General features: G+C 43.9%; 3 protein-coding genes across 3 annotated transcripts; all 3 read left to right on the top strand.

Moving 5' to 3' along the window:
* Positions 1-5,123: 5,123 nt before the first annotated feature.
* Positions 5,124-19,253, top strand: LOC310995726 (uncharacterized protein; the record flags this gene model as incomplete). The annotated part of the gene is made up of 4 exons (XM_083984849.1): positions 5,124-5,509; positions 17,091-17,210; positions 17,602-17,715; positions 19,136-19,253. The coding sequence occupies exons 2-4, from the start codon at positions 17,140-17,142 to the stop codon at positions 19,251-19,253; spliced, it is 303 nt and encodes a 100-aa protein (XP_083840975.1). The 5' UTR covers positions 5,124-5,509; positions 17,091-17,139.
* On the top strand, positions 9,369-10,328 carry LOC310995727 (galactose-3-O-sulfotransferase 2-like; the record flags this gene model as incomplete). Its single annotated transcript, XM_083984850.1, has 1 exon — positions 9,369-10,328. The coding sequence occupies exon 1, from the start codon at positions 9,375-9,377 to the stop codon at positions 10,326-10,328; it is 954 nt and encodes a 317-aa protein (XP_083840976.1). The 5' UTR covers positions 9,369-9,374.
* Positions 19,254-19,457: 204 nt separating the features above from the next.
* Positions 19,458-23,701, top strand: LOC310995725 (protein NLRC3-like; the record flags this gene model as incomplete). The annotated part of the gene is made up of 8 exons (XM_083984848.1): positions 19,458-19,513; positions 19,674-19,902; positions 20,056-21,865; positions 21,980-22,153; positions 22,245-22,281; positions 23,117-23,319; positions 23,411-23,584; positions 23,698-23,701. The coding sequence occupies exons 1-8, from the start codon at positions 19,511-19,513 to the stop codon at positions 23,699-23,701; spliced, it is 2,634 nt and encodes an 877-aa protein (XP_083840974.1). The 5' UTR covers positions 19,458-19,510.
* Positions 23,702-24,182: the final 481 nt, after the last annotated feature.

Here is a 24,182-nt window from a genome sequence, read left to right as displayed (position 1 = left end):
TGAATTAATGTTCTCACTGTTCTGTCTTTTAAAAAAAGAAAAGAAAATAAGTTTCATGAAGAATGAACCTTTAACCCGCAACATGCTCATGTGGAGCAGGGTTACACTTGTCTAGATTATCAACTGAGAGAGAGAGAGAGAGATAAGGCAATAAGCAGTAGAGCAGGTTTGTCCAGGTAAGACCTCTTCCTCATGTTTAACCTTGACTCAGCGGTTGTGTGGCAGTTTGTTTCCCCGTGTGAAGGTAAGGTGAACAGTCTGAATGTTTTCCTCGTTAACACCTGTCGTTACCTGAGTTCTCTGCCTTTCAACTTGTTGTTGTGTTGTTGTTGTGTTATTATAATGTTACTGTAGCTGAGTCAGAGCTGTAACTGTAAAGTCTGGACCGACAGAACCGTGTCCTCCATGTTGTGTTGTTGTTGTGGGTAGAACCGTGTCCTCCATGTTGTGTGGATGTTGTGGGTAGAACCGTGTCCTCCATGTTGTGTGGATGTTGTGGGTAGAACCGTGTCCTCCATGTTGTGTGGATGTTGTGGGTAGAACCGTGTCCTCCATGTTGTGTGGATATTGTAGGTAGAACCGTGTCCTCCATGTTGTGTGGATGTTGTGGGTAGAACCGTGTCCTCCATGTTGTGTGGATGTTGTGGGTAGAACCGTGTCCTCCATGTTGTGTGGATGTTGTGGGTAGAACCGTGTCCTCCATGTTGTGTGGATATTGTAGGTAGAACCGTGTCCTCCATGTTGTGTGGATATTGTAGGTAGAACCGTGTCCTCCATGTTGTGTGGATGTTGTGGGTAGAACCGTGTCCTCCATGTTGTGTGGATGTTGTGGGTAGAACCGTGTCCTCCATGTTGTGTGGATGTTGTGGGTAGAAGCGCTGGAATAAGAGCAGAATCTGTTACTGTCTATCACTGATCAATACTGACAGTTTTCTTTATTGATGATTGATTTTCCAGAGTTGATCGATGTTCAGCATCAGGTTCTTCACAGTAACTGAGTACATTTAGTGTAGTACAGTTGTGAGGTACTTGTACTCTCCTTGAGTATTTCCTTGTTGTGCTACTTCCTGCTTGTACTGCAGCTCATGTAGCTGACAGGTGAAGCTACTGGTCACTTTGCAGCTGCAGGTTGTAGATTAAAAACACCTGATGAGCTCAGAAACACATGATTAAAGATGGTTATTGGACACAAATCATCAATATTGTTGTGGAGAATCTTTTAGAGCTGCAACAGTTGTTCAATCAACAGTTTTCAAGCAGAAATGTTCAGTTTTCAGCCTCAAAAACTGAAGATTTCATTGTTTTCTCTGTTTGATTTGACTGTAAACTGAATATTTTTGTCTCTTTGATTGTTGCTGTGACAAAACGAGACATTTGAAGACGTGGCCTCAGACTGAGAGGAACTTGAACGCATCATTTGTCTGTATTTTGTGACATTTGATGGAGCAGACGATGAATGGATGGACAGAGACAATAAGTGTCAGTGGCAGCTGGAGAGTGTTTTTCTCTCTTTGAATTTCCAGTGTGAGTGAAATGAGTGAATGTTGTGATAGTGGAGCTGTGAGGTGAAATAAGTCTTGGCCCAGTTGTTGTGTGTGTAATAATCAGCTGTAGCTTGTTTGATCCAGTGGTTTTCTACATAGTGCAGCAGATTAATTGCATATTTCAAGAGAATCGTTCATTTTGGTATAAAAGCATGAAATTTGGTACAGATACTCTCTAAGGGTCACTTTTTGGGAAAAAGATGTTGGCCCCGCAAAAATTCAAAATGGCGACCATTTTTTCAAGATGTTCTGTATTTAGTCTAGTAGGAAGAGGGGGGTATCATGTATCCCCTGAAAATATACCTCTAAACAGTGTTTCTAGATTGGAAAAAATGTGTAAAAAATGATGAGCTATGTTAAAAAGTTGTCAGAATGTCCCATGTATCATTTTTATGCAAATTAGTGCCGCCATTATTGAAAAAACCTAATTTCACTATATAGCCAATATTGCAGATAACAAATAAGGTGTCTTGACCCATGTTTTGAGGGTCAGATATCATAATAAAACTAGAAAATTTCCTCTGGGGAAATTTTGAATGGGCCACGGCTACTGCCGGTTGTGCCATCTCTGTCAACATGGGAATCAAACCCACGATCTTAAGGTCAAGACAGAGCTGATCAGACAGACACATGATCATCTTTCTATAAGCACTGATATGGAGGAGCTGTAACCACATTAGGTTAACTGTGTGTGTGTGTGTGTGTGTGTGTGTGTGTGTGTGTGTGTGTGTGTGTGTGTGTGTGTGTGTGTGTGTGTGTGTGTGTGTGTGTGTGTGTGTGTGTGTGTGTGTGTGTGTGTGTGTGTGTGTGTGTGTGCGTGCATGTGTGTGTGTGTGTGTGTGTGTGACTGTAATCACATTAGGTTAACTGTGTGTGTGTGTGTGTGTGTGTGCGTGTGTGTGCGTGTGTGTGTGTGTGACTGTAATCACATTGTGTGTGTGTGTGTGTGTGTGTGTGTGTGTGTGTGTGTGTGCGTGCGTGCGTGCGTGCGTGTGTGTGTGTGACTGTAATCACATTGTGTGTGTGTGTGTGTGTGTGTGTGTGTGTGTGTGTGTGTGTGTGTGTGTGTGCGTGCGTGCGTGCATGTGTGTGTGTGTGCGTGTGTGTGTGACTGTAATCACGTGGTGTGTGTGTGTGACTGTAATCACATTAGGTTAACTGTGTGTGTGTGTGTGTGTGTGCGCGTGTGTGTGTGTGACTGTAATCACATGAAGCTGGCTCTAGAGTCTGTGTGTGTGTGTGTGTGTGTGTGTGTGTGTGTGTGTGTGTGTGACTGTAATCACGTGGTGTGTGTGTGTGTGTGTGTGTGTGTGTGTGTGTGTGTGTGTGTGTGTGTGTGTGTGTGTGTGTGTGTGTGTGTGTGTGTGTGTGTGTGTGTGTGTGTGTGTGTGTGTGTGTACCTGAGCAGCTCACCTGTCGTACGGCGTGTCGATAGTGTTGCTGCATGGCCGTGTTGGGCAGCAGCCTGCAGCACCTCAGGAGATATGGATAGAGCTGCAGCGGGGTGTGGACCAGCTCTGCTCCAGCTAAAGGTGGCATCCCCTCCTCCTGTGGAGTCACAGACAGCAGCTCTGAGCTTCAGCAGCTTCACAGTCACAGTCAGGAAGAAGAAGAAGAGGAAGAAGCTCTCAGAGATGTAACACCTGCTCAGGTCTATACAGCTACTGTTAGCTAACACACTAACAACACTTTAACACACCAGCAAAACCATCAGTGAATGGAACAGACGTCCAGAGCACCTCGAAAACACCACTGCACTGCAAAAACTCTAAATCTTTCTGAGAATATTTGTCCTTTTTCTTGTCAAAATGTCTCATTTCTAGTCAAATCTAATCTCTTTCCATTTAAAATAAGACTCATCACCTAAAAATTAACTTGTTTTTAGATCATTTTCACTTGTTTCAAACAAATATTCACTTGAAATCAGTAGAAAAATCTGCCAGTGAAAGCAAGTTTTTTTGTGTTTGTAATAAGGAAGAAAAACTTGCTTCACTATCAGATTTTTCTACTTATTTCAAGTGAAAATCTGCTTGAAAGAAGTAAAAAGTGTCTAAAACAAGCTGCTTTTTAAGTAGAATGAGATTAGTTTTGACTAGAAATGACATTTTGACTAGAAATAAGAGAAATATTCTTGGTAAAATGTTAGAGTTTTTGCAGTGTGACTACCTCTGTTTTACTCGTAAGGTCAGAAACTGGATTGTGAGTCAGCAGCCGGGGAGCCCTGTACATAGGAGACCAGTAGGTACCAGTAGGGATGAGACCCTGGTGGGCAGCCTCGTCCAGAGGTGGTAGTAACACGCTACATTTACTCTGTTACATTTACTTGAGTAACTTTTTGGATAAATTGTACTTCTAAGAGTAGTTTCAATGCAGCATACTTGTTACTTTTACTTGAGTATATTTCTTCAGAAGAAGCGGTACTTTTACTCCGTTACATTGAGCTTCATTCCTGTCGCTACTCGCTACTTTTTCTTATCGATCCAACGTGCAAATTGTTTCTTTATGTTTTAATGGAGATACTTCCGAGCCTCTGTCACATGACTGCGTTTCACCAATCAGATGTAGCCACTCGCGACGTTTGACTCCGTGTAACCAATCAGACAGAGCCAGGCAGTCACATGACCGCACACAAAGAGCTTATGGACAGTTCATAGATCTTTCAGAGATAGGCCTATGTAAGTTATTGTGGCTGAATTTGTCTTCATTTATGTTACTTTGTAAAAAAAAAGGAAAAAAAAAAAGTCATTTAGGCTTTTGTCTTAGTTGTTAAATGTTGTTCTTTGTCAATAACTGGATTTTTTCATTGCTATTATATTTCTGTGTATTTACATTTACACGCTGATCATTAAAGGAACAAATCAGAGGTTACTCAGCAGTTACTCAGTACTTGAGTAGATTTTTCACCAAGTACTTTCTACTCTTTCTCAAGTAAATGTTTGAATGGCTACTTTTTACTTTTACTTGAGTAACATTATTCTAAAGTAACTCTACTCTTACTTGAGGACAGTTTTTGGCTGCTCTACCCACCTCTGGCCTCGTCCCTACTGGGCATTCTCAACCTGACAACGCAGTGCCAGCATCAAACTGGAACTGCATTAGGTCACCTTGGTGGGTAGCTCCATCCCTGTGGAGCTCCACTCAGGTCCCTTCTCCTCTCCTACATATTATTTACACTGAACAATGAGCACTTTATGTGAAATCCTATGTACCTGAATGTATTTGATTTATTTTAAATACCCAGAACATCCCTGCACACTTTAGATAGGCACTCTACTTTATGAAATATCCTATGTACTTGAATAGCCTACTTATTTTAAATACTCACATCATTTTTTTTATTCAAAACTTTGTTTCACATTACAAAACATTTTTCAAAATAATATGCAATATATAAAGCACTTCTATATTATAGGTAAATTATAAATTATAGGTAGTTTTCACATATATTGACAGTCTTAATCGCTTTCTGGTTGCTCACCGCTAAGAGCAATAAAGGAAGGGTTTATTTTTTATTTTTTAATGAACTTACATTTCAGTTTAAACTCTCTGTTGTCTCCATCAGTGTCTCTCAGACGTCTTCTCCTCCTCCGGAGACTTTCCATAACAAACCGTAGTCGGATCATGGATGTGTTGAGTCGGATGTGTCGTCATCTGTTTGTCTGGTGTCATGTTTGCACCACACGGAGCGGTGTCGCCCCCTCGTGTCGCTTCATGGAGTCCTGCAGCGTCCTGGAGGAAACTGGAGATGAGTTCAGACACAGAGTCACTGACAAGCGGCGGACTGGAGATCGATATTATCATTAATGTTTTAACTCTTTATGGTTCAGTAGTAGAAATAAACAGCAGTAAAAACACCAGTCTCTCTACTCAGATAAAGAAGTCACCTCCCCTCCCCCACTTCCTGTTTAAACTTTACTTTCACTTTGACCCAGCGGTTGTGTGGCAGTTTGTTTCCCCGTGTGAAGGTAAGGTGAACAGTCTGAATGTTTTCCTCCTTAACACCTGTCGTTACCTGAGTTATCTGCCCTTCAACTTGTTGTTGTGTTGTTGTTGTGTTATTATAATGTTACTGTAGCTGAGTCAGAGCTGCAGCTGTAAAGTCTGGACCGACAGAACCGTGTCCTCCATGTTGTGTGGATGTTGTGGGTAGAACCGTGTCCTCCATGTTGTGTGGATGTTGTGGGTAGAACCGTGTCCTCCATGTTGTGTGGATGTTGTGGGTAGAACCGTGTCCTCCATGTTGTGTTGTTGTTGTGGGTAGAACCGTGTCCTCCATGTTGTGTGGATGTTGTGGGTAGAACCGTGTCCTCCATGTTGTGTGGATGTTGTGGGTAGAAGCGCTGGAATAAGAGCAGAAGCTGTTACTGCCTATCACTGATCAATACTGACAGTTTTCTTTATTGATGATTGATTTTCCAGAGTTGATCGATGTTCAGCATCAGGTTCTTCACAGTAACTGAGTACATTTAGTGCAGTACAGTTGTGAGGTACTTGTGCTACTTCCTGCTTGTACTGCAGCTCATGTAGCTGACAGGTGAAGCTACTGGTCACTTTGCAGCTGCAGGTTGTAGATTAAAAACACCTGATGAGCTCAGAAACACATGATTAAAGATGGTTATTGGACACAAATCATCAATATTGTTGTGAAGAATCTTTTAGAGCTGCAACAGTTGTTCAATCAACATTTTTCAAGCAGAAATTTTCAGTTTTCAGCCTCAAAAACTGGAGATTTCCTTGTTTTCTCTGTTTGTTTTAACTGTAAACTGAATATTTTTGTCTCTTTGATTGTTGCTGTGACAAAACGAGACATTTGAAGACGTGGCCTCAGACTGAGAGGTACTTGAACGCATCATTTGTCTGTATTTTGTGACATTTGATGGAGCAGACGATGAATGGATGGACAGAGACAATAAGTGTCAGTGTTTTTCTCTCTGTGAATTTCACACAGCACTTAGAAAAATGTCAACCTCAACAACTCCACCTCTTCCTCCCGCCTGCGTTGGCAAGGCAACGGTAAACACAGGAGGAGAGCGACTGAAACAAGAAGGTCAGGGTCAGAGGTCACTGCACTGAACTGTTTACCAAAACAGTTTATTTATCAAGTGTTCTTCTGCATGTCCAGAGGTGGGTGGAGCAGCCAAAACATTTACTCAAGTAAGAAAAGTAGCCATCCAATCAATATGCAGCCCACTTGGGAATCGATCCCCGGTCACCATGGCAGCTAACTGCTCTAATCACTGTACTACCACAGTATTCAACATATTTTCACGAAATAACGTGATAATTTCATGTGGTAACGTGAAAAAGATATTGTTAAAATCATGTGAAAAGATATTGTTATAACAACAAACCTTTCATGGAATTACCTGATACTGAGCCCTTGTTTTTCCCTCGGTGTTTCACCCAAATTTCAAATTCCACTCATTATCTCCTACTCCCCCTCATGTGGACTAAGGGCTGGGGGAAGTTTCAGAGTCCTCCGTGGCTTCTCTGAGTTACAGCGGGGCTCCGTGCAGCACTGCATGTCCATCAGAGGTGGGTAGAGCAGCCAAAAATTTTACTCAAGTAAGAGTAGAGTTACTTTAGAATAATGTTACTCAAGTAAAAGTAAAAAGTAGCCATTCAAACATTTACTTGAGAAAGAGTAGAAAGTACTTGGTGAAAAATCTACTCAAGTACTGAGTAACTGCTGAGTAACCTCTGATTTGTTCCTTTAATGATCAGCGTGTAAATGTAGGCCTAATCAAATACACAAAAATATAAGAGCAATGAAAAATATTCAGATATTGCCAAAGAACAACATTTAACAACTAAGACAAAAGCCTAAATGACATTTTTTACAAAGTAACATAAATTAATACAAATTCAGCCACAATAACTTACATAGGCCTATCTCTGAAAGATCTATGAACTGTCCATAAGCTCTTTGTGTGGGTGTAGTGTCTGATGTGTCTAACTGTGTGTGTGTGTGTGTGTGTGTGTGTGTGTGTGTGTGTGTGTGTGTGTGTGTGTGTGTGTGTGTGTGTGTGTGTGTGTGTGTGTGTGTGTGTGTGTGTGTGTGTGTGTGTGTGACCTTGGCCTGGACGTCCTCTCCACCTGAACGATAGTGTTACGTTATCAGGACCAATCAGCCGGCGGCGGCGGCTGCTGATTGGCTCACGTTTCCGTCGTGTGTCCTATGATTGGGGGGGTGGTCATGTGATTAGGAGTCATGTCTCCAGGTGTGCATGGGGTTTAAACTTCCTAGGGAGGAAGAAGAATAAGATGACCTGGATGACTGAGAACCTTCACGGACATTATCCACTATTATCCACGACATACCAGGGCTGACGTCATCCTCATCATTTACTAGCCACAGTTTCTCAAATTTGAGGCGGAGTGGCCATCCTGTTTACCGCGGAGATTTTGTGTGCGGTCATGTGACTCCCTGGCTCTGTCTGATTGGTGAAACGCAGTCATGTGACAGAGGTTCGGAAGTATCTCCATTAAAACATAAACAGATCGCACATTGGATCAATAAGAAAAAGTAGCGAGTAGCGACCGGAATGAAGCTCAATGTAACGGAGTAAAAGTACCGTTTCTTCTGACGAAATATACTCAAGTAAAAGTAACAAGTATGCTGCATTGAAACTACTCTTAGAAGTACAATTTATCCAAAAAGTTACTCAAGTAAATGTAACGGAGTAAATGTAGCGTGTTACTACCACCTCTGCCAACTGTCTTCGTAACAAAAAGACACACCAAAAAACATCCAATTACCTCCATGCTGCTCGTATGTAATGTCCCTCTTGTATTGAAGCCCCGACATGAGAAATTGTTCCACCGGTCACACAGGCAGAGCAGTGAACTGAGACACTGGGAACTTCCTCTACAAACAAGCTTAAAACATAGATTTATTAAACATTTTTCGGAACAATTTCTCATGTCGGGGCTTCAATACAAGACAGTCATTACATACGAGCAGCATGGAGGTATTTGGATGTTTTTTGGTGTGTCTTTTTGTTACGAAGACAGTTGGTATCCATTTGCAACCGTTATATGGACATGCATGCATATGGGATGTAACTCAGAGAAGCCACGGAGGACTCTGAAACTTCTCCCAGCCCTTAGTCCACATGAGGGGGAGGAGATCATAGTAGTTTAGTTTTGTTTGTTCGTTTGCTTGTTTGCTAGTTAGTTGTTGTCTTATGTCTTATTGTGAGTTTGTTTGTTTTTTATATTGTAAGAATGCTGCGTAGCTTAATTTGGTATGTAGGACAGGCATTAATATAAGCATTATGCTTCTGCCTGTGCCTTTTCAGTCACAATTGTGTCGATAATGTTTGCTATTGTGTGATGTGACTGAATAAAACATTTCAAATCAAATCAAATCAATCAAATATCAAGTTGTACCAATAAACCAATAAAGTGGCATCACTGTCTCATCTTGAAGCAGTATGATTTGCTTAGTTTTGACAATTTCTTAAAATTTTCGTCTGTCAAACTGGTTTTTAAGTGTTTGCAGAACTTGGCTCCAGATGTGCTGTGTAGTCATTTTTAGAAGACAAAATAGTGACAGGATCACCAGGGGTACGGCGAGTGGCAACTGTAAAATCTCACGCCGTAAGAAGACCTCCTTTGGACAATCAGCCTTCTCTATAAAGGGTTCCCAGATGTGGAATTCACTACCGACCGAAATAAAACTAACCTAAGACATTAGAACTTTTAATACAAAGGTTAAAATAATGAGTGAAATCTGAATTTTGGGTGAACTATCCCTTTAACCACAGCGGCCAACTTGTTTCACAAACACAGTGCATGTCTTCTCCTGTGTGGCAGGTGGCCAAGGTGATGCCGGCCGACACCTTCTACTTCTCCATCCTGAGGAACCCTGTGGCCATGATGGAGTCCATCTTCATCTACTACAAGAGCATCCCGGCGTTCCACAAGACGCGCAGCCTGGACCACTTCCTGGCCGCCGGCCGCAGCGGCTACAACGCCTCGGCCGCCAACAACCACTACGCCCACAACATCCTGGCCTTCGACTTCGGCCTCGACAACGACGACGTGGCGGCGGCCGACGGCGGCGATGAGGCCGAGCTGGAGGCGCGAGCCGGCCGAGCGGTGGCGGCCATCGAGCGGGACTTCCAGCTGGTTCTGATCTCGGAGTACTTTGACGAGTCCATGGTGCTGCTGCGACACGCGCTCTGCTGGCCGCTGGAGGACGTCGTCTCCTTCAAGCTCAACAGCCGCAGCGAGAAGACGCGCCGCACGCTGTCGGCCGACGCCCCGGAGAAGATCCGGCGCTGGAACGCCCTGGACTGGAGCATCTACCTGCACTTCAACGCCTCCTTCTGGCGGCGCGCGGAGCGGCTGGTCGGCGCCGAGCGGATGAGGCGGGAGGTGTCGGAGCTGCGGGAGCTGCGGCGCCGACTGGCCGACGCCTGCCTGAAGGACGGCGGCGCGGCGGTGGACCCCCAGCGGATCGAGGACGCCGGGCTGAAGCCGTTCCAGTACGGAGCGGCGGTGATCCAGGGCTACAACCTGAACCGGGACTTGGACCCGGAGACCAGAGGCCGGTGCCAGAGGCTGATCACCCCGGAGCTGCAGTACACGGAGCGGCTGTACGCTCGCCAGTTCCCCGAGCTCGCCGCCAGACTCAAACGCACCGCGCGCAACGTCCCTCCTCCTCCCGGGGGGGGCCGCCGGACCAGACCCAGACCCAGACCGGGGCTCAGACCCGGAGCTTCAGACGGAGCACCGCTGACTCACACACACACAGACGACAGGACGGGCGTGTCCTGACCCGAGCGCCGGAATAAAAGAGAGTAGTGACAGCATCGGTCCCATGGCAGCGCCTCCTGGTGGAGGAATATGGGTTTAGCAAAAGAACTGACATCTCTGCATTGTTGGTGAATGAGCAGTGTGGTGTTTTCAATCATTTAAGGACATTTATAGATCACCCACGTTAATAGCATCATTGAGGATCCTTTACAGATAAACATTAACACATAAGGCAATTTTATTTGTATAGCCCGTTTTTACCACCAGTTTGTCTCAAAGGGCTTTACATCCCATCATAACAACATCCTCTGTCCTTAGACCCTCACATCCACTGAGGAAAAACTCAGGCTAGTAAAAACAAAACAAAACAGTTGTCTACATGAATGTTTCAATCTACATTTTGTAATAAACTAATTCTAAGTATAATCTGATATGACCAAGACACCTAAAAACAAAAACACGGCCGTTTTCATCAATTTACCAGCCAGTGGGAAACACACATACATTGGAGTGAATGGGTTTTCTGGGCGATGTTGCAACACCCACATCCTGCCACTAGGGGGCATGAGGCTTTAACCACGGGAGTCAATGGTGGTGTCCTTACTCTCTTTTACAGCTCTAGTCCTGACGGGGAGAGTCGCTGCTGATGATCCTCAGAGACAACGACCGTCCCGTTCCTCCACACGTGGCTCAGTGCGCTTGGTTACACACACACTTTGGTGACGTTTTGCTGGCGGAACGTATATTTGCGTATAGTGTGCAGCATGGATTAAGTGGCCAAGCGTGTGGGGAGATTTAGAAGCAATCGGGACACACTTGACAAGTGCAGCCTGTGCCATTGCGCACAACTACAACACACACACACACACACACACACACACACACACACACACACACACACACACACACACACACACACACACACAGCACAGCTACAGTTGTAATAACCAGTGCTGCTGGATCACAGTCTCATCTACTCCTAAAGTGTCTCTATGCACAAGATTCAGATCATAAACATGTAAGCTCAACTCTGTAGGTAAATAAAACAAACAAGAAAAACGAAACAACATCAAATAAAACCATGAACAGAGCATGATGAAGATAAAATATGACATTAAAAAGTCATAATTTATTATTAATTAATTATGAGATAGAAAGTTTATTTTATTTTATTGAGATTATTTCAATCAGCATTTCCTAAAGGTGGCCTGTTGCTCCCGGTGACGGCGGACTTCACCGTGGTGCATTGTGGGATTTATTTGTGGGTAAAGTGCAAATCAAGCGGCTGCACGGGACACACTGAACTGACACTAAGAACATGAACGCACACGCCAAGAGCCCAAGTGTGTGAGTGTGATGGAGTGTTGGGACAGACACACACACCGTCACGACACGCTCTCCTGTGGGCGGGGCTAACGGAGGCCTCGGCCAATCACAGCCCCTCTCTCCTGTGGGCGGGGCTAACGGAGGCCTCGGCCAATCACAGCCCCTCTCTCCTGTGGGCGGGGCTAACGGAGGCCTCGGCCAATCACAGCCCCTCTCTCCTGTGGGCGGGGCTAACGGAGGCCTCGGCCAATCACAGCCCCTCGTGTACCGGCGGAGGCAACTTATCAATCAACTGATCGACCACTTCACCGAGCAACAACCAATCAGCAGTCAGCCCCTGTGTGAAGCTCGTTAGCCTAGCTTAGCATAAGCACAGTTTGACAGAACCAGAACCAGAACTGAACCAGGACTGATCCGTTTGGTCCAGGACCAGAGACAGAACACGTTCTATTAAAAACATCTTGACTTGTTTAGTTTAGTGAGTTTATTTCAGTCTCATAAAAACAAAACAAAACAAAACAGAACAAAAACACAACAACGATACAATTCACTTTGACTGAAAAGGTGAAAGAGGCTGAAGCATCAGCTGATTTACCCGACACTTCTTCAGACTGGAGTTCTTCTGGTTCTGACCCGGTTCTGGTTCTGACCCGGTTCTGACCCGGTTCTCTCAGGTCCAGCGGGTCGTTAAAGAACCAACAGGAGAAGGAGGTTCTGTCGTTAGAGCCGATCGAACGTTATGTTTTAATCTTATTGATCAGAGTCTGAATTGTTTTCAGTTTTTTATTAGAAATAAATAAATGAATAAAGTTTGGAAAAGATGAAAATGATTAATGATCCTCTGTGTGTGTGTGTGTGTGTGTGTGTGTGTGTGTGTTACAGTTAGAGTTATTGATTAGTGATCGACTGATCAGACCTTCGTCCTGCAGCATCACGACTGCTCCATCTCAAGATGCTACAATATAGAATATCAATACTAATCAATAATACAATGGCCTCACCAGAATGGGGCGTGGTCTCATCTACAGGGGGCGTGGTCTCATCTACAGGGGCGTGATCTCATCTACAGGGGGCGTGGTCTCCCAGAAGGGGGCGTGGTCTCACCTACAGGGGGCGTGGTCTCCCAGAAGGGGGCGTGGTCTCCGTGGAGAGGAGTCTGAGCTGATGTGGACCAGATGCTGAGTGGAAGTCGGAGACCACAGGAATCTGGAGCAGATTCTTCTGTCTCCACGGAAACCACAGGGTGTGTGTGTGTGTGTGTGTGTGTGTGTGTGTGTGTGTGTGTGTGTGTGTGTGTGTGTGTGTGTCTGTGTGTGTGTGTGTGTGTGTGTGTGTGTGTGTGCAGCTTCTCTCATATGAAGCTGCTGGTGAAACGTGGCCGCCCCCTGGTGTCTGACAGCTGTAAGTACAGGATCTTCCTTTACTCATCACTGATTGGCTGTTGGTTTTCAGCCTCGTCTACCTGAGCTTAGCCTCGCATCACCAGGCTCTTCAGACAAGCGAAGAGCCTGGTGTCTGTTACCTCCCAATTAGTCTGCATTCTAGTTCCTGTCTGTAGCGGATCCCGAAATCACCAAATTCACCAAAATAAAAGTGTTCACCAACATAAAACTTATAAAATAAACATTAACTTGTAATACAATAAAAGCAAAATGTTAACTTAATGGCTCGGGGACTTTCTTGTAAATGATATTCCTTAAATTAAAGAGTTTTACCGCATTTTATTAGCTTGGTGCTTTTATTTTGAAGGAAAGGTCTGTCTCTCTCGCCCTGGATCCGTTTCCTACCAAAAACAGCGAGTCAACGGCCCCAGACTACCTGAGCTCATCGCTGATTGGCTGCTGGTTTTCAGCCTCGTTTACCTGAGCTCATCACTGATTGGCTGATTGATAGATGGACCATGGATCATGAAGGGATTAGGAAACGCCTGTCAAAAGACAAATACACTCTACAGAGAAGTTATTCAACAAAGAACTAAAGAGGCAGAAAATAAATGTAAGTATCAGAATAAGTGAACCAATATTATAAAGCTCTGTAGAAAAGAAAACTATAGGACAATATTTAATAACACCAACAACAACACTAAAGGAATATGGGATATATAAAATGTTATTATCAAAAATGGCTCAACACAATGAAGTTCCCCAACAAGCAATGGAGCAAAAAGAGCAGCAGGTCTTTATACAGTATATAATATACAGCCTGTTATTGGTTATATTAAATGTGTGAGCAGGCTCCTTCCAAATAATTTATACGCCTCATTTGAACGTTGTTATCATCAATGTATTGAAGCACCAGACCAGACTGCACAATGTTCTTAGATTTAATACATTTACACCTGTTGTGCTTCTGGCCACTTGTGTTTGAGCTGCATGAACTTTACTTTAGATTCTAAGAGATTTGTGGAATGAATCAACTTCCACTGCTCATCATGAAGGCAAAGTGCACAGCTGTTAATGTGTGAAAGGAACTGGAGTTGTGATGATGACAGATTATAGTTTTGGATTACTTTCACATTCAGTCAGTCCACAGTTGTCCACCACGCTCTCTCTCTCTCTCTGACAGCAGAGGTGTGTCACCTTACGTCAGCATTAAGATCTGCTGTGTGTTAGACCTGTGGGTTAAACATACGCCGGAATATCCCTTTAAATAAATAGTGTGTTACATTAACATTTTTAATTCGGCTCCCAAATGTCTTTTTGTGTCCCCAAATATTAGACTTAGTGGTCAAAGTGTGAGTGGAGCCGTGCATGGAGGAAACTGGAGATGAGTTCAAACACAGAATCACTGCCAGAGGCTTTTACAGCTGATTGGAAGATACAGTCCCTCCATCTTCTCTTCCTCCTGCTTTTCCATGGATGTTTTCTAGGAAGCTCCCAGTTCTTCTCCTGTGGACTTGAAACACCAAAAGCATTAAAAACCTATTTTATTTTGGATAAGTATTTATTTTTTTAACATGATCTTCTTTACTTCAATGTTTTTTTTGTTTGTTTTTATATACATATATAGATATTTTATTTTTTTTACATGGTAAGCATAATCTCTTTGTATATTTATATATATATATATATATATATATATATATAACACATATATATATATATATATATATATATATATATATATATATATATATATATATATATATATATATATATATATATATATATATATATATATATATATATATATATATTTCCCCTGGCACAACAGTATTGTTCTGTACATAAATGTTAATAAAGTTTAAGTTAAAAAAAAAAGTTCTTCTCCTGTGGGTGTTGTCCCTGCTGCAGTGGATCAGTGTCGCCCCCTGCTGACGGTGCTGCCGACATCACAACAACACACACAGGTTTACTTTCACTTTGACTCAGCGGTTGTGTGGCAGTTTGTTTCCCCGTGTGAAGGTAAGGTGAACAGTCTGAATGTTTTCCTCCTTAACACCTGTCGTTACCTGAGTTCTCTGCTCTTCAACTTGTTGTTGTGTTGTTGTTGTGTTATTATAATGTTACTGTAGCTGAGTCAGAGCTGCAGCTGTGAAGTCTGGACCGACAGAACCGTGTCCTCCATGTTGTGTGGAGTCGGCCTGTGGAGGAGGCGGAGATGAGCCGCTGCTCTCCCGCTGTCTGAGCCACTAAACGCGGCCTGAGCTCGTCCGGACAGCCGCTGGAGAACAGCTGGGACTTTGTCTGTGGTGAGTAGAGTGGTCTGTCATTAGATTTACACTGAGATTAACTGAGGCTGTTCAATATTATGGTATTAACAATTAAAATAAAGTTGAAGTAATTTGGTTGAAATATGGGTGTTTTACTGAATTTAGTAACACAGAGGACAAAAGAGCACACAACAGAACATTGTCACACAAGTTGTGTTTCATCTTTTTATTCAACATCAGAACAACCTATTAATACTAATTTCACACCTCATTTATATGAAATAATACCTATTTTCTGAGTTTCACAAAACATAAAATGACCCCAACTGGTTTGACTGCTAAAAAGCACAAACATAACATTATCACACACATATTTGTGTTATAAAACAAATCAACATTCATTACCAAAACATTTAACATTCAGCAGCATTCAGTCTTTCAAAACTAACTTTTCAGAATCAGTCTTCATTCAGAATCAGTCTGCATGTGTCCTCAGATGCAGGTAGTGATAGCGTGTTGTGTGCAGATGTGTGCGTTGCATTTTTGGCCCATTTCACCTGTTTTGAAATCTGAAGTCTGGTGAGGGAAGAATGCAGAATAACCCTTTAGAGTGGTGGACCAGGATCTGGGCAAGGGGCAGCTGGGTGAGGGGCAGCTGAGTGAGGGGCAGCTGGGGGAGAGAGTGACTGTTTCTGAATGAAGACTGATTCTGAAACGTTAGTTTTGAAAGACTGAATGCTGTTAAATGTTAAATGTTTTGAAAATGAATGTTGATTTGTTTTATAACACAAATATGTGTGATAATGTTGTGTTTTGTGCTTTTTAGCAGTCAAACCAGTTGGGGTCATTTTATGTTTTGTGAAACTCAAAAAAAATAGACCTTTCATATAAATGAGGTGTGAAATTAGTATTAATAGGTTGGTCTGAAGTTGAATAAAAAGATGAAACACAAATTTGAGTGATATTGTTATGTTTTGTGCTTTTTTTGTCCTCAGGGGACAATGAGTGTTACTAAAATCAATAAAACACCCATAATTCAACCAAATTACTTCACATTTATTTTAATTGTTAATACAACCTCTGTTAATTTCAGGCAGTTTGATTAAAAAAACAACAACAAGCAAATTATGAAGGAAAGGATTTTGGTTTGGGGTGAAAATGAGCCCAGGACAACATGAGGGCAAATGACAGACCACTCACCACAGACAAAGTCCCAACTGTTCTCCAGCGGCTGTCCGGATGAGCTCAGGCAGTGGCTCAGCTGCCTCCAGAAGTAGAGCTGCACACAAAGAACCACTCTGTGTTCAACTACTGATCATTATGACCTCAGAGAACAATGGATGTTGCTATTTGCTGCCATTAAAAAAAGAGAAAGGGTTAAAAAAAGAACTGATGTTCGTTGTTGTGATAGTGGAGCTGTGAGGTGAAATAAGTCTTGGCCCAGTTGTTGTGTGTGTAATAATCAGCTGTAGCTTGTTTGATCCAGTGGTTTTCTACAGGGACGCTGTCCACACAGAGACTGTGTCACATCAACTCAGTGGATCTCAGTCCTTGTGTGTGTCAGTGGATGGAAACAGTGGTCCATGCATCATGTTGCTGGGCTGCAGCTTCATGACGCCATCTAGTGGACTGATAGTAGAAGTACAGCAGCTGATGGCAGCTTCCTCTTCCTCACTGCTGTGTGACTGCATTCAACTGACACTGATATGAAGCAGAGGAGAAGAGCCAATCAGTGGAGGAGCAGCTGGAGACATGATGGACATGTGAGCTGCTGTGCAGATGAATGATGTGTGTTTCCTCTGCAGGTGAAGCTACAAAGTGTGTGTGAGCTGATGTGGATGTGAGCTCAGCAGCATGGATCAGTGTGAGGACAGAGAGGAGGGAGCCCCTCCCTCTAAAACCAAGAGCCAGACCACAGGTCAAAGGTCAGATGAGCATCTCTAACTGTCCATGACTCAGATCACTGCTCCATCATTATTCACACTCAAAGCTCTGTGTGTGTTGTGTTCAAGGCCAAAGCAGCAGCACAAGACACAGTCTGCTGGACCTGGACCTGGACCTGGACCTGGACCTGGACCTGGACCTGGACCTGGACCTGGACCTGGACCTGGATCCTTCTGTGAGTCCATGAAGAGCAACTTCTCCATGGATCGTCCTATTAACTTCAGTCGATCTGTTGATGGAAGGTCAGAGTTTAAAACAGTCCGAAACACTTTTCTCTCTAAAAGTCAGTTGTTGTGTTTATTAGAAGATTGAAGATATTTTTCATCAGTTTTTCTCCAACATGCACATTTATCAGTTGTGTTGTTGTTTCAGGATCCAGCAGCAGAGACCAGACTCTCCTGAACCCAGCTGTCTGTCTTTAAAGAGCAACGACTCAAAGAAGGGGCTCATTAACTTTAAAGGAGGACGTGGATCAGCTGATCAGATGTAAGATAAAAGCTACATTTCAGGGCTGTTGTGTTTCTGTTGAACGTTCCTCCTGTGGAGTCACATTTCAATGATTCTCTTTCAAATCTGAGTTATAACTATGACACACGTTGTCCAGCTGCAGTAAAGAGTCCCTGCTTGAACATCCACATGTTAATATTCAGTGATGCTCATGTAGCCAATGCGAGTTGGCACAAGAAGGAAGAGAAGGATTCTGTAGTGTTCTCACACGTTTATTCGGCCCAAACCTGCGGGCGACAATTCAGATACCACACTTGTCATCATCCGTCTGTTATATCTCGCCCCTCAGTCATTGTAAACAGAACTGTCACACTTTTTTTCTGTATTATTTCCATTAATATTTCCAATGGAAATGACAAAACATAAGCTAGCTGTCCTGAATAAATGCAAAACATGGGGTGTGTAGCTACTAAATGAACAGAGAGCGCCAAAACAAAAACACGCAGCATTTGCTACGTCTAACACTTTAAAAAACAAACCTGCAGACGACAATTTAGATACCACACTTGTCGTCGTTCGTCGTTCACCCTCAGCCAATGTAAACATCACTGTGAGGGGAAGAAGGGAGGGGCTACAGAAGCCTGGAGGACTACGGGGGCTCAGGAGGAACAAAAAGAAAGCAAAATGTCCTCTCACAGGTAAAAGGAAAATACAACTATTTGACTAGGATAAAATTCAAAAACCAAATAAAACATAAATATAATAATAATAAAGGTGCTTTTAAAAAAAATAAATAAAAACTCTTACACTCAGTGCAGCACAGAAGCAACAGGAAATATGTCAGCTCCATCTACTTAAACAGGAAGTAACCACTGGGTTAAAATCATCATTTCATTTGCACTAAATGTTGATGGTCTTGTTTCCACCTGGTAGAAGGAACATGGTGATGTCGGCTGCATCAAGTCGCCTCCTGGTGGCAGCTTTGAGGTGTGCAACAGGGCGAAGGGCCGATTAGTGGTTTCTAGTGAGTTCAGAGTGACGTCGGACACAGAGAGCAGAGACAGAGGATCAGATCAGTTACAGGAGCTGAAGCAGAATCTCAGCAGCTGCTTCTTACAGGAGCAGACCAACAAACGTCCATAAATACTGAGACAGAGAACGAGCAAAATGCATGAAGAAACTAGAAACTTCAACTCATCTACAGAACAAAACACACAGATAAATCATGTTTTCTGATGTAAAAGAAATCTTCATCATAGTTTACAGCTTTTATCTACAGTAAAATAGAAACAAATCAAGGATTGTTATTTAATTATGGGATATAATCCCCTATTAAATAGTTTGCTCAGACTGAAGATGTGCAGCACTTGATGAAAATCTTAAAAATAAGTTTCTTTGGAAAAACATTCTGTTGAAAACCTAAAACTGTTAAACATGAGTTGTGTTGTTGTTGTTTCAGGATCCAGCAGCAGAGAACAGACTCTCCTGAACCCAGCTGTCTGTCTTTAAAGAGCAACGACTCAAAGGGCTTGATCTTTAACTTTAAAGGAGGACGTGGATCAGCTGATCAGATGTAAGCTGTAACTGACAGTCAGACTCAGGTTATTGTAGAAAAGAACCAGTTTGTACGACGTGTTGTTGGACCAGGTCTAAAACCAAAGTGTCTCTGTCTGTTGTGAACGTCCTCAGGGGACATATAAAGTCCATCTTGTATTATCTCTCTGTCCTGATGTTGACTTGACACTGATTCCTCCACAGAGTGGACCAGGAGAGCTCAGAGGTTCCCAGTGGTCAGTCTGCCCAGCAGCATCAAACACACCTGGACTCCATATTTATGGTGAGGACATGTCCAACAGCTGCTGTTACATCTGTTGTGTTCACCATCATCTCCATGCTGCACTTTGACACCAGTGGATTGTCAGTCTGTCCAACATGGATCTGATGTTTGGCTCCATGGTTTTAGTTTGATGCTGTCACTCATAGAGTTTCTGTTCCAGCTGCTGGAGGAGAACATGGTCACTTTTGTCAAGAACGAGCTGAAGAAGATCCACAAGGCTCTGAGTCCAGATTACCCAGAATGCTCAGGGAGTCAGAGGGAGGATGAGGAGGTGTTGGATGGTGAGGATGAAGAGCAGAGGAGGAGCAGCAGAGAGGCATTAGTGAAGATCACAGTGAACTTCCTGAGGAAGATGAAGCAGGAGGAGCTGGCTGAGCGTCTGCAGAGGAGTAAGAAGATTTCTCTAAAGATTCAACATGATGGACAAATGAGACGTTCACTGACATCAACACATGGAGGGAAACATGTTCATATAGTCGTTATTTAGAGGATTTAAATGTTATATTTTCTACATGAATTTTATTGTGTTTTTGTTTATTTAGGAACTCCTCGTGCAGTTTGTGGAAGTCAACTCAAATCTGTCCTCAAGGAGAAGTTCCAGTGTGTGTTTGAGGGGATCTCTAAAGCAGGAAACCCAACTCTTCTGAACCAGATCTACACAGAGCTCTACATCACAGAGGGAGGGGCTGCAGGGGTCAATGATGAACATGAGGTCAGACAGATTGAAACAGCGTCCAGGAAACCACACAGACCAGAAACAACCATCAGACAAGAAGACATCTTTAAAGCCCCACCTGGAAGAGACCGACCAATCAGATCAGTGATGACAAAGGGAGTGGCTGGCATTGGGAAAACAATCTTAACACAGAAGTTCACTCTGGACTGGGCTGAAGACAAAACCAACCAGGACATACACTTCACATTTCCCTTCACTTTCAGAGAGCTGAATGTGCTGAAAGATAAAAAGTTCAGCTTGGTGGAACTTGTTCATCACTTCTTCTCTGAAACCAAAGAAGCAGGAATCTGCAGGTTTGATCAGTTCCAGGTGGTCTTCATCTTTGACGGTCTGGACGAGTGTCGACTTCCTCTGGACTTCCACAACACTGAGATCCTGACTGATGTGACAGAGTCCACCTCAGTCAACGTGCTGCTGACCAACCTCATCAGGGGGAACCTGCTTCCCTCTGCTCACCTCTGGATAACCACACGACCTGCAGCAGCCAATCAGATCCCTCCATACTGTGTTGACATGGTGACAGAGGTCAGAGGGTTCACTGACCCACATAAGGAGGAGTACTTCAGGAAGAGGTTCAGAGATAAGAAGCAAGCCAGAGAGATCGTCTCCCACATCAAGACCTCACGAAGCCTCCACATCATGTGCCACATCCCAGTCTTCTGCTGGATCACTGCTACAGTTCTGGAGGAGCTGTTGAAGACCAGAGAGGGAGGAGAGCTGCCCAAGACCCTGACTGAGATGTACATCCACTTCCTGGTGGTTCATCTGAAACTGAAGAAGGTCAAGTATGATGGAGGAGCTGAGACAGATTCACACTGGAGTCCAGAGAGCAGGAAGATGATTGAGACTCTGGGAAAACTGGCTTTTGAGCAGCTGCAGAAAGGAAACCTGATCTTCTATGAATCAGACCTGACAGAGTGTAGCATCGATATCAGAGCAGCCTCAGTGTACTCAGGAGTGTTCACACAGATCTTTAAAGAGGAGAGAGGCCTGTACCAGGACAAGGTGTTCTGCTTCGTCCATCTGAGTGTTCAGGAGTTTCTGGCTGCTCTTCATGTCCATCTGACCTTCATCAACTCTGGACTCAACCTGATGTTACAACAACAAACAACCTCCAAGAAGACTGAAACAACAGGAGTCAAATCTGCAGAGACGAACTTCTACCAGGGCGCGGTGTACGAGGCCTTACAGAGTCCAAATGGACACCTGGACTTGTTCCTCCGCTTCCTCCTGGGTCTTTCACTGGAGACCAATCAGAATCTCCTACGAGGTCTGATGACACAGACAGGAAGTGACTCAGCGTCCAATCAGGAAACAGTCCAGTACATCAAGAAGAAGATTGAAGAGACTCCCTCTGCAGAGAAAAGCATCAACCTGTTCCACTGTCTGAATGAACTGAATGATCGTTCTCTAGTGGAGCAGATCCAACAGTCCCTGAGATCAGGACGTCTCTCCACAGATAAACTGTCTCCTGGTCAGTGGTCGGCTCTGGTCTTCATATTACTGTCATCAGAAGAAGATCTGGACGAGTTTGACCTGAAGAACTACTCTGCTTCAGAGGAGGCTCTTCTGAGGCTGCTGCCAGTGGTCAAAGACAAAGCCTCCAACAAAGCTCTGTAAGTGTAGAGATAGTTGGATTTATTCATCATTATATAAAAACCCTTCTGTCTTTTCAACAGGACAGATATTTAATTCCTTTCTTCTTTAATTCCTCATGATCATCTCTTCAGACTGAGCGGCTGTAACCTCTCAGAGAGAAGCTGTGAAGCTCTGTCCTCAGTCCTCAGCTCCCAGTCCTCTAGTCTGAGACACCTGGACCTGAGTAGCAACAACCTGCAGGACTCAGGAGTGAAGCTGCTGTCAGGTGGACTGGAGAGTCCACACTGTAGACTGGAGACTCTCAGGTGAGGATCCATCCAGCTGTTTATCTGATGCCACTTGAACACAGCAGCAGGTGTTGACAGAGGGTTCCTGTGTGGTGTTGTGTGTGTTCAGTCTGTCAGGATGTCTGGTCATAGAGGAAGGCTGTGCTTCATTGGACATGTTCATGTTTTTAGTGAACATTGAACTGAATGAATCAGTTTATAAATGATGAACCTGAGCAGCGTTCACTGTCACCAGAGTGAACACTGCTCAGGTTTTATGACAGTTTTACCTGGTTTTTCACTTTCAGCAGAATATGACTCATTGTTTAAGTGGTAAAATATTTTCTCAGTGTCAACATTGTTTTTGTTTTTTAGTTCATTAATTCATATAGTTTGTTAGTGGCAGTGATTAGAGGCTGGTGATGGAGGTAGAAGGAGGTTCTACTGAAAAACAACAGCTGATTATGTATTTAAAGGGCCCATATTATGCTAAATCCACTTTCTACTGGTTTTGTAGCAGTTCTATGTGTTCCCGTGGCTTTCTATGATGCCTGGAGGTGAAAAAAGTCTATTCACTCCCTTAATTGATTGCTGCACTTTTTTGAGATAGTGTCTCCAAATGGGGGAATTGGAAGTGCTGTGCAGCTTGATGTCACTAAGCACCGAACTCAAGTGACTCCACCTCCCGGTACTTCCTTATCCTCTTCCTTATCCTGTCCGTCATTTGACATAAAGCGGTGCGGGAGGAGCGGTCGGTACCACGGTCGCCAGATGATCATTTTGAATCATTGACTGAAAAACAGCCGTCCGTCATTACAAATGAAATCGCGGACCGGAGAATATTGGAATGGTACCATCACAGTCACAGTTTATAATCAAATCTATCTATAAATCTATTTATACAAACTAGAACATGTTGAGTAAGAAACACTGTAAACTCTCAGGTTTGTGTTGAAATGTTGTGTATTTATGATTCTAACCTGTTATTTCCTTCATATTGAGTATGTGTTTTTCCTTGAATTCCTCTTCAGACTGAGCAGCTGTAACCTCTCAGAGAGAAGCTGTGAAGCTCTGTCCTCAGTTCTCAGCTCCCAGTCCTCTAGTCTGAGACACCTGGACCTGGGTAACAACAACCTGCAGGACTCGGGAGTGAAGCTGCTGTCTGGTGGACTGGAGAGTCTACACTGTAGACTGGAGACTCTCAGGTGAGGATCCATCCAGCTGTTTATCTGATGCCACTTGAACACAGCAGCAGGTGTTGACAGAGGGTTCCTGTGTGTTGTTGTATGTATTCAGTCTGTCAGGATGTCTGGTCACAGAGGAAGGCTGTGCTTCTCTGGCCTCAGCTCTGAGCTCCAACCCCTCCCATCTGAGAGAGCTGGACCTGAGCTACAACCATCCAGGAGCCTCAGGAGTGGAGCTGCTGTCTGCTGGACTGGAGGATCCAGACTGGAGACTGGACTCTCTCAGGTATGGAGAGGCTGCTGCAGCCACACACACTGTCTGATAGAGGAGGAGGAACTGGAACATTTTCTATGGCCCTGTTCACACCTGGTCACACCTGGTATTAACATCTGTCTCAGGTGATCCATGCATAGGGATGGGAATCGAAAACCGGTTCTTGTTGAGAATCGGTTCCCAGTGTTTCAATTCCTTGGAATCGTTTGCCAGTTTTGCAAACGATTCCCTTATCAATTCCAGTCCTTTTTTTTTTCTTGCCGCGGTCGCTCTGTGAATTAATGCTGGTGAGTCCAACACGGCGGTCGGGTTTAATCACAGGCAGTGTGCCTGTTTATCACCATAAACACGGTAGATGAGGTGAGTGACTGAGCTGAGGCTGGTGGTGGGTGGTCAGCGGCGTGGAGCGGTGCGGGTCTCTGACTGCAGCTGCGACTGACTGCCAGTGAGTGCTTTGGGACGGGGCTCACGGTAACACCCGCTGCTCGTTGAAAACAGCAGTGATCGCCTCATGCTTTCACGACTGAGTCTCCAAACCAGACACGTCTGTAACAACATCGGAAAAGTTGGCAAGTTGCTCAAAACAGCGATATCGCAGCCGCAGGGACCT

This window comes from Trachurus trachurus (genome assembly GCF_905171665.1).
Source record: "Trachurus trachurus genome assembly, chromosome: 13".
NCBI lineage: Eukaryota > Metazoa > Chordata > Actinopteri > Carangiformes > Carangidae > Trachurus > Trachurus trachurus.
This window is presented reverse-complemented; position numbering and strand designations above follow the sequence as displayed.